General features: G+C 30.5%; 1 protein-coding gene and 1 long non-coding RNA gene across 2 annotated transcripts; both read right to left on the bottom strand.

The window, feature by feature from the left end:
• Positions 1-1152: 1152 nt before the first annotated feature.
• On the bottom strand, positions 1153-1751 carry LOC25495024 (uncharacterized). Its single transcript, XR_003012156.2, has 2 exons — positions 1601-1751; positions 1153-1495 (listed from the first exon to the last, which is right to left on the bottom strand). It is a non-coding gene; the product is annotated as an uncharacterized lncRNA (long non-coding RNA).
• A 4824-nt stretch (positions 1752-6575) lies between these two features.
• Positions 6576-7906, bottom strand: LOC25495023 (ribonuclease MC). The gene is made up of 2 exons (XM_013598542.2): positions 7635-7906; positions 6576-7093 (listed from the first exon to the last, which is right to left on the bottom strand). Exons 1-2 carry the CDS (start codon positions 7896-7898, stop codon positions 6662-6664), a joined length of 696 nt encoding a protein of 231 aa, XP_013453996.2. The 5' UTR covers positions 7899-7906; the 3' UTR covers positions 6576-6661.
• Positions 7907-10813: the final 2907 nt, after the last annotated feature.

Raw genomic sequence — 10813 nt, 5'->3', positions numbered from 1 at the left:
GTGTTTTTAAGAAAGCTAAATCAAATATTTTAGCTCTAAAAGAGAAATGCCACACCCCCACACCATTTTTTTTCCTTCTTTTTAGAGAAAAAATTGTGCCACTAATTGTTGACTGTGATTATGTATATTAACAGGTACTTTTGAGATTTATTGATGAAGTATGGCCTTTTCCTGCCTATTGTTCTTCTTCATCCATTTTCATTCTTTCTTTTTTCTTTTTGTTATTCTTATCCGTAAATTCTACCTAAACATCCTTAGTAAATTTAAGTGCTATTACATCCTTAAATGAAGCAATATTTTCCGTCATAATTTTGCAATTCTAATTAACTAATTACAGGTTATTATTCCTTCAAAAAAAATTACAGGGTTGTTATGGAAAACAAATAGTATTATTTATTTTTAAAAAATTCAAACATTAATTAAAGTTTTGTCAAAAAAAATTAATAGTCCATCTTGTCAGGTAAAATAATTTTAAGTTTAGTCAAAAAATTAAAGTAAATATCACCTTTTATTCGGACTATACTTTTTTATAAAATGGGTAAACAATTCATCACAAATTTAGATGAATTTTTAAAATTCTATAAATATAATTTACATATAATATAGGATAACAATGCAAATAACACATGGTATCACAAAAACCCACCAAGAAGGTAACCCATCTTTAATCTTGACCATTGAATAAAATACTAATATATCAATGGTGAAAAGTTCACTTTTGTATGATACACAAAAAGAGTTTGTTGTGTATGCTAAATGCCACCTGGTAATTTGGATAGTATTTTCCCAACTTGTAATATTTCAGGGGCCTCTTGAATCTTCATTTCATGTCTTCCCAATTCTTCATGAAGTGTTTTACTTTACCAAATTATAGAATTTTTCAATAGATTACTTACAAAACACCTAAGAATTGCTTGTTTTAAGGAAGAGCTATAATTACATGACTCTAAGAAAACATTACAAAATGACCCTTAAACCATGAACAAATTCTCTAAAACTCTCTTCTTCTTTTTTTGAAAAACTAAAACTCTCCTATATTGACTCAAATCACTACTAAAATACTAAAAATATATGGTAAAAATAATGTATGGTGAAGTTTCATCTTTTATGTGTACAATACTAAAAGTGCAGCGCAACTAAACAACAAACTGGTAAGAGAAACATAATAAAAGTGGAAGGAAAATTCTTATGGTACCAACATTATTACATAAAATATATTATAATCTTATAACAAAGTAATTATAATATAGGTACATAAAATGTATTATAATCTTATAACTAAGTTATTATAATACATTGTTGATTTTGTGATAGAAATTTAGAGCTAAAAGAAACATAAATTAAAGTGCGAGGAAATTATTAAAGTAAAAAGTTTGCAGTTACACGCATGTACAAAAACCATTAATGCACTCCGGAAGCACAGAAATTTCACACATATATTTTGGACAATCATCTTGATGTATGCACCTATGAATATATGCGTTGGTACTTACCACTGCAAAGTCAAATAATAATAATAGCATAATGATATTAAAAGAATATGTAACGTTGTGTCTAACATAAGGAAGAAAATGATAAAATTATTTCAAGAATTACTTACTGCCATTGGTTACCATGACAAAAAGAGAAAGAAACATTATCAAAGTATAAACAAATTTTTGAATTTGAGCCATATTTTTCTGCCTTTATATCTAATATATGAAAATTTGATGAACCACTTTATAAGTAAAATCTAATGATTTGGTAACATCAATTAAATAGTTTTTTAAATCACTTAAGTGTTTCAAAATCCATTTATTAAATTGAAATTATTGTTAAATGTCTCTACAATAGATTAATGTGTCGTGTTTATTTGTTAGCTCACTTAAAGATTATTTTTTATTTTTTATTTTAACTTTAAATGAGAGAGAAGGAACAAAGTCTCAAAAACAAAATAATAATAATGAACTATGAAAAAAATACCTATGGAAATAATGAACCAAGAGGTGATAACACATTTATTTATAAACTAAAATTACAATAAATTGACTTTTTTGGTTGAGAAGAATTAATAATCATATGTTGGTCATGTCGGTTCTCAGATCATTGGCTTGAAGACGTTGAATGGCCTTTGAGCAGGAAACTTTTGTGAGTAGTTGCGTCTTCTCTATTGTGCCCTTGACCTTCTTCCGATGAATGGGGGGTGGTGTGTCTACACGTACTCCAACACTCAAGTCAGTGAGTGTGAGACATTAGGTTTTGTGAGACCCATGAATTTCCTTATAACACATAGATAAATATTTATTCTATTTATATGTGAAAATATTATAACATTGTTTCTAGTTCGGTCCATTTATCAAAATTTTCAATTTCCTCCTACTTTTCTAGTAGGCAAGATGGACTCAATCTCATATTCATAGTAAGCCTCAACAGAATACAATTTGCTCATAGAATGAATAAATTAATTGAATAAACAACGATACCATATCTTGATATTTCATGATTACATGCACTATGTGTCTATAATATTGCAAGGATATTTCACGAAACAGTTTATACTTATTGTGAGGATATAGTTCTTCTACGATGTCAAATATCGATCAGTCAACTACTTCAAAACAATATCGGTGTATCATTGATGTCTCATCCTAAATTAATAACTTCGTTGGATAACCTAGTTCTTCCCTAAGACTATCCTTAGTCATGGTTAACATTGATAATTCATTAAGCTCAATAGGGGGTGTAAGCACTAAGTATGGAATTCTTCCACCCAGTAAAAATAAAGTTGAAATTCTGTTGAAAAAAGCATTCAACAATTTTGAGTGTTCATCGTAATGTTATGAGGGAGCCTACAATGAATTGGATCATCATATTTGACTAAAAGAAACCCCAAAAAGTGATATTAACATCATATCTTCATCCAAAACCTTAACACAGTAGGTATATTGGTTATCTCACGTATATTTTTCTCAGTATACACTCTTGCATCCAACATAAAAGTTTAACTCACACATGACATATCAACATCTTTCTCTTAAGTGGGAGACTCTATGCATCTGTTATATAGTGAGATAACCAAATGTCAAAGGTACAACATGGTAAAAAATGTTGGTTGATAACAGTTTCATAGATGAATGTTTTGTTGTTCCTTTCTTTCATGAGAACAAAGAAATTAAATTAAAAAATATATACATGAAAAAAAATTGAAGGTGAGAAAAAGATTATGGTAAAAACTAAGAAGTGTGTGTTTTATCCACGAGAGTATAAGAAATAGAGTTAGTTGCCGGTAATTTTATAACATTATTGAAGGAGTTGGAGATTACTGGATAATTATGCTACCAAAATTTTAGACTCATTAAAAAATGTCACATCAATTTTAAATGTCTAATAAACAAGTATTTTGTAAACTCAACATAACACATACATTTTTCCATTGGTAGATCCCACCAAAAATGAAAAATGAAGGAATCTGAAATGACTAATACCTCAAATTCGTCATTGAATTTTGAAAAATCGGCCAATTTCGTCCCTGAATTTTGCGAAATATCAAATTAGTCCCTGAATTTTACAGACGTCCATCAAATTCATCTCCTCCGTCCAAAAGGTCTATTAATAGTGATGATGTGGCTTCTTGCATGCTTTGTTGTCCTGTACACGTGTCAGCAAGTCAGCCACATGTACAAGGACTAAATTGATGGAAATGGTCAAAATTCGATATTTAACATTTCAGTCTTTTTTTTCCTATGTTTCCAATTATACCCCTCTATTACTTGTGTTGTCCTGGATCGATTTGAGACTTACTGTCATAATTTGAGGACTAATTTGATGGATTTTGTTATAATTTAAAGGCTCATATGATTGATTTTATTTGCAGAGAATGAGTACAAGGAGATATGGCATGAGAGGACCAATGATTTCAAATGACATGCATAAACAAACACCACTGAGGGGTCCTGCTCCACAAGATCCAACAACTCTTGGAGTTATTAGAATTCCAAATCCAAATTACGGGTCATCCGCTTCTACTCAACCCCAATACATGGAGTTTATCCCAACTCCAGGATTTCCAAAGCATTGATGCATGTTTAAATTATATTTTTGGACTAGTTTAATTAATGCTTTTTGGACTTGTTTAGTTTACGCTTTTTTGGATATGTGATCACTTAATAACATCAAATGATTTGATGACTTGATGGCTATGTAATGTTATTTTTATGGCTATGTAATGACTTATGAACATCAAATATATGACTTATGATGGTATGAAAATGTATGTCTTTTTATAATCAAAGTGTCTGTCTTTTACTTTTTACTTTGTTCAGCAAATGTATGCACCAAGGATCACAGTGATATATGTTGTGAAAATTCAAGGACCTATTTGATGGTATGAAACTATAGTGAGGAGACTCAAATGCCCATTCGCGCAAATGTACTTTTTACTTTTTACTTTTTACCGGTTGTTGTAGTTGTTTTTGCCCATTCGTGCACCACCCATCAATTCTGAACACCGAATCTACAAGGCAGACCACTTGATTTATGAATTTCGAATTTAATCAAAAAAAATTAGGGTTCTAAGTTTTTTGAATTGGGGAAGAAATTTGACATCAATTCATGGAAGAAATTTTGGGGATTTTGAACTCTATGTAAGGAATTATAGCATTAGGGTTCCAAATTTATATATTTGGGGAAGAAATAGCCCTTAATGAGGAAGAGGAAAAAGAGCCGTTACTCACAAAGAAGGGAAAGAGCAGTTGCCAATTTTCTGAAAATCCATCAATTTGGTCCTTGGAAATTTTGTGTAAATCCATCAATTTGGTCCTTGAAAATTTTGTGTAAATCAATCAGTTTGGTCCCTGCTTGCGTGGCATCTGACGTGGTAACGAATTTGAGGTATTAGTCAATTTGAAATAATAGAGATTGAAATGATTTTTTTTTTTTTTGCATGAAAGTGAATGGGATCCAAAAACTTAAATTTAAGATAAAAAAAATCAAACAAACGACGGCAAAAAAGTAACAAATATCATAAAGTTGGGACTTCCGCGAGCCTACATTGGGTTGTATAATCATATTAGGCTAAGATCAACCACACAAGTGAGATTGACAACACATCTTCACCCAAAGTCTTAAAGTATTAGGTATATGAGTCATCTTACTTATACGTTGCTCAATAACCACTCTTATAATGTAAAATTTGGACTCACACTTGATACATTAACATATCTCCATTAAGTGTCAGGTTTTTGTGTCTGTGATCCACCATCAAGAACCCCTCATGATATTATTAAGAGTATTAATTATGATATTATTTCATTGATTCATGATCTTAATGAATTACATAATTTAATCTATTTACATCAAACCAATTTGTAAAAACTGAAGAAACAAAAGTAGATTTTACTACCAACCACCATGTGCATACGACCCACTACCTAATTTGATTGAAGCAAATAGCCTTACATGTAAAATAAAGGAACCATTACATCCTTCAACCCACCCATTGTCATGAAACTATCATGCCTACACACTTATCATCTCCTTCAACCCACCCACTACCAAGGGAAAATCAACATTTTTGGAAGTAGTTTCTACACACTTTTTCCCCTTCGGAGTTGCACATACGGTCTGTTCACAAAGATGTGCTGATTGTGATGGCAACTCCCATTGAGTTACATTGTGACCAAGTGCTATTTTGTTTTTTAACTTTCAACTTATAAGGTTCTTGCTTATTTTAAGATAGAAATGGATTAGACTCTTTGCATTTGTACATGGCCGGACCAAGGAAAAAGTTATTAAAGTCTTCGCTTTAGGTCTTAAGCCCACCAACAAACAAATATATTAATTAGGTTTTAAAAATAAAAAGACCTAATATGAATATAAAAAAAAGGCTTGAATCCCTTAAAAAAATGCCTTAGATATTAAAATGTCTTAGCTACATCCAATCAAATGCGGCGACAACACATGCCAAGTGGGGGGTGTCGAGATGGAAGAAACTATAGTGAGGAGACTCAAATGCAATATAAATGTGTCGTTTTCATCTACCCACGACAAGGTGAGAAGTGAGATGTGTATACGGGATGATATAGGCTTACAAAAAAATATGTGGTTTTCCGACCTTTATCACGATATTGTGTGAATCAATGAACTAGAATTAGTGAATGTTAAGTTTGAAGTTGATTCGAAGAAAGTCATTGATTATTTTGAGAGGTAGCGGTGATATCACAAAATTTAGGGCCATTATGGATGCTTGTATTTTTTGTTATAAAATTATGAATTCAAACCTAAAACAAGATATTCAACATAAACTTCTAAAAAAAAAAAAAATCACACTTCAACTAATGAGGCTGATAGAGAGCTAGAACTACATTACCGGAAATAAAATAAACAAAGTAATAAAACAAGTAAAGAACAAGAAAGATAAATTAACTAAAGAAAATAAAATACATTTTGATTTATTCATTAGCTTCAATGATGTGTGAAGGACACTACATATAGGAATGACAATGGATAATAACCCTAATGAATCTAAAGACTAAAGACCCAACTAAAAACAATTAAAAGAAAATACAAACCTTTATTGCATAGACTAAAGACCCAACTAGAAACAATTAAAAGGAAATACAAAATAATATAAACCTTTATTGCATAGACAATTTCTTGAATTCCAAAAAGGTTTATTATTTTGTTAGATAAACCATTTTACTATTTTTCCACAACCTATATCAGGATCTTCACAATCTACCCTTTGGTTTCCAACTGGGTCATAACATACCCTGATTTCTTCAATTTCGTTCGGTAGAGGACGATCATTCTGATCGGTTGGAGTTGTGCACCTAATTTGAACCCTTACTCCACCAAGTGCATCTCGAAGTTTATTCTTAAGATCCTCTAGTTCAAAGTCCTGCTCATATATTGGGTCTATATTTTGACTCATCAAAACTCTAACAAGATCAACTTCCTGATAAAGATCTATGGCCATTTGAAAATATGCCTCTTGATTGAAATTTTCGTAAAAGCAACTACCATGCATATCCCATTGGGCTTTCCAAAATTCATTATCGTCACCATGCTGGAAATCGATCCAAATACGCGTCAACTCCCTTTCTTTCATTTTACACTATTGAAGAAAAAGAACAGAACAATTTTATTCACCATATAAATAAAACAACAATGAGATTATTTAATGTAAACTCAAATTCATATTTAGGAGGTTTGGAAGCACTAATACTATGTTAGTTATCAATTTTATATTAATCTTCTAAATTTTGGTCTAATTTTCTCTTTTATTCTTTCTTGTTATTATTTTTCTCTCATATATATGGTTTAAAAGATTAACCTCCAGAAAGTATTGTTAAATTATAACTTCACTATTATTAATGTGTCGAAGTAATATTTGGTACTCTCTCAGTTACAAAATATAATAAAAAGCGAGTCAAACAAATTTTATGTATTTGGTTTAAAATTTAGTCCAAACACATCAATTTTCTTTGATCCACTTTTACATATATTTTGTTTTTTGATGAAATATTTTGAGTAACTTTCTTTGACCCACTTGATATAAATTAATAAATAAAAAAAAATTTAAATAAAAAATAACTACACTAAAACTTTAATATCCTCCCTTTCCCCTCTTTTGTAAATGGTTCAAACAAACTTACCACATTTTCGTCATAAACCTTGCCAAAATATCCTGACACACAGTTCGTTGGAGGTGGTTTATTAGGTATTAGTAATCCCGTCCACACCCCATGTAATGTGAACATGGGCAGTGGATTTAGTGAGCATGATGATGATCGGCATAATGCTGGAGACCATTGGTGAACGACAACAATACGATCATATATGAAAGCATTCGTGGTTGTTGTAAAAATAGAGATAATAAAAATAAATATTAAGAAGCGTAAATACATGATACTGTTCATGATACCTATTATAATATTAAGAACCTTAGTTTGTTTTGAAGAAAAGAAACTTAGTATTTAAAATGTCTTATAGTTGAAGGTTAGTTTGTTCATGAAGATGGTGTGACTTGTATTTATTTGTAAGTATTTGTGTGACTTGTATTTTAACAAGCTTTTGTGTAAAAAGAATATGTACATGTATTGCAAGTATTTTATACATGCACTATTTTTTGTGTAAATACATGATACCTATTATAAATTTGCACAATATTAAAACGTTGATTTTAATACGTGAGAATTTTAACATCAAACACCGCAACCTATTATAATTTGAGATTTAAAATGTTTGTTAACTATACTAGTAATAACTTGCTCAATATGAAGCAGTCATCAATTTCGTGTTCTCGAACCAACGTATTATTACTTCTAGGTATGACAGCAAAACTCCACCTCGCCCCATTCCCATGCCTAATTACTTCATGTCTTGTTTTTTTCCCTTCACATATGTTGAAATGCAATATGAAAATTTCAACATTCATCAAATGTGGGTTTAGCATCCGCTCATGATATATTTTCCAATCTCTAAGCATTATTTTGTGTAATATTTGAGAGAAATGTGTTTATATGAGTTAAAGTATCTTTTAAATCTATGGCTCAAATTTAAGTAAGAGACCTTTGTCAAAAAAAAAAAAAAAATTACGTATGAAACCTAAAAACTAATTCATATAAATGTAATAATAACTTCAATTTTGTAATCTCAATCCTACTAATTATGGCTGAAAATGAACTGAACCAACTTGAAAATAGTTCAAGACTTAATTTGATAATTAATTTGTTGAATCTGGTTCATGAATCAAATGAGCTAAATTTGAGCTCAAAATTAAGTTCGTTAAATAAACGAGTTGAATTTAAACTATGTTTGGCTCGACTAGTTTGGATCATGAACCAGCTCGATATATATATATATATATATATATATATATATATATATATATATATATATATATATATATATATATCAATTGACATTTCCTTCTTTTTACTTTATATAAATGTTTACATATTTATGATTTTAAAAGATTATCTAAAGATTCTCTCAAAAAAGAAATTATCTAAAGATATTGTATTGAATTGTATCAATGATAAATTTCAAGAATTAGTAAAATATAAAATCAAAGTGGTGGAGTGGATAAAATCGGCACGAGGTAGATACAAATGTAACATTGATGCCTCATTCTTATCTTCTTCGAATATGGTAGGTATTAGAATATGTCTTCGAAACGATTAGGTGTGTTTGTTCTCGCGAAGATAGACTGTTTTTCTCCCCTTTGTGATGTTGATGTGGGAGAGGTTGTTGGCCTTCACACGACGTATAGTTTATCATGGTGAATTTGGATGTATCGCATATGCTTGTAGACAGCTGTTTATCGATAGTTTTCATAACTCTTATGTCGAGTTTAATACGAGACAAGCTAATGAGGTTACTCATGAATTAGCACAGGTAACCCCAGTGGAGGATCTTGAGTTATTTTGTTCGGGGTTCCAAATAACGATAGAATATATATTAAACAGTTTCGAACACTTTCCAGGATTAGGATGTGGTTCGTTAGCCTGAATGATACTTGGAGGACGCTTGTTCAGGTCTCGCCAGGAGTGATTTTTTTTAATATAAAACATTAAAAATACAGTTGAAATATAAAAAAGAGGGTGTGGGAGATTCAAACACACACCCTCAAGATAGTTAGGGGGTTGTCTAACCCCTGCAACAGCCATTACTCATGTGACATGTTATGACTAATATGATATTTATAGAGAAGTTGGGGGGTGCAGTGGCATCTGCAGGTCTCCAAGGAGATCTGCAACTGGGTAGCCCCATCCCATGCTAGCTTCCATGTCTATAATAATGTACCATCATGTATCCAAACTTTGATTGATAATGAAAGGCTATGAATTTCTTCCCTAAAAAAAAATTCGAAACACAAGGCAAGACCATTATTAAAAAAATCTTCTTCTCTGTCTACGATTACATAAGAAAAATGCAATCTAATTTCATATTACTCCCCCTATTGTTGTTTAATATGCCACAAATTTACAACTGATATCCAATTGTCATAGTTGCTTTCATTCATAGTTGTTTTGGTTATTGTCATACTATGTTCGAGATTTTATATTCATTTTTCCAATTGTTTTCACTTTTCAAACGTGATGTTGTCTAGAGATAAAAGGGAGGCTTATTATACTTGCTTGTGAGAAGAAAAAATATCAAAAAATAATGCCACATCCAATAGCAAAAGTTGTATTAATTAGTGTTATAATTGAAAAAAAGTAATTAATATTGTATTGAAAAGTGAAATTAATCAATTTGTCTGAAACAATTTTTTTTTTTACAAATGATTCGGTTATTATGAAACGGAAAGAGTGCTACAATAAATAATTATTTTTCTTTGGTACATCCTTTGAATGTAGAACTTACTTTTTATAATGATTAGTTTAAGTATTTTTCTTTCCATCCTTTGTTTTTTTATTAATTTATTTTCAGTGCAAGTCATCACCTAAGATGCATACGGCTTGAAGGATGCCATGAAATTTCAAGTGAAGCTTACAAGGAAGTTGTGAATAAGACGCCATTCTTAGAAGAGCTTGACATTTCTCATTGTTGTCATATCAAAGTTGGTTTTTTTTTTTTTTATTGTATAGAATCTCAACTTTAATTGAGATATTAAATAATTTGACTAATTTTACTTTGATAATGAGTTTTTTTGTTTTTTGTTTTTTTTTACTAACTAATGAGGGCATGAAGTAGGCTTAACACCATTATTAATACTAGAATTATATTATTTGTGGAGGCATCAGGGGCGGATCTGGACTAGGCCCACTGTGGCAAGTGTCACACTAGTCCAGACCCAATTTTTTTAAAAAAATTTTAGCTAAATGAT

This window comes from Medicago truncatula, chromosome 5 (assembly GCF_003473485.1).
Source record: "Medicago truncatula cultivar Jemalong A17 chromosome 5, MtrunA17r5.0-ANR, whole genome shotgun sequence".
NCBI lineage: Eukaryota > Viridiplantae > Streptophyta > Magnoliopsida > Fabales > Fabaceae > Medicago > Medicago truncatula.
This window is presented reverse-complemented; position numbering and strand designations above follow the sequence as displayed.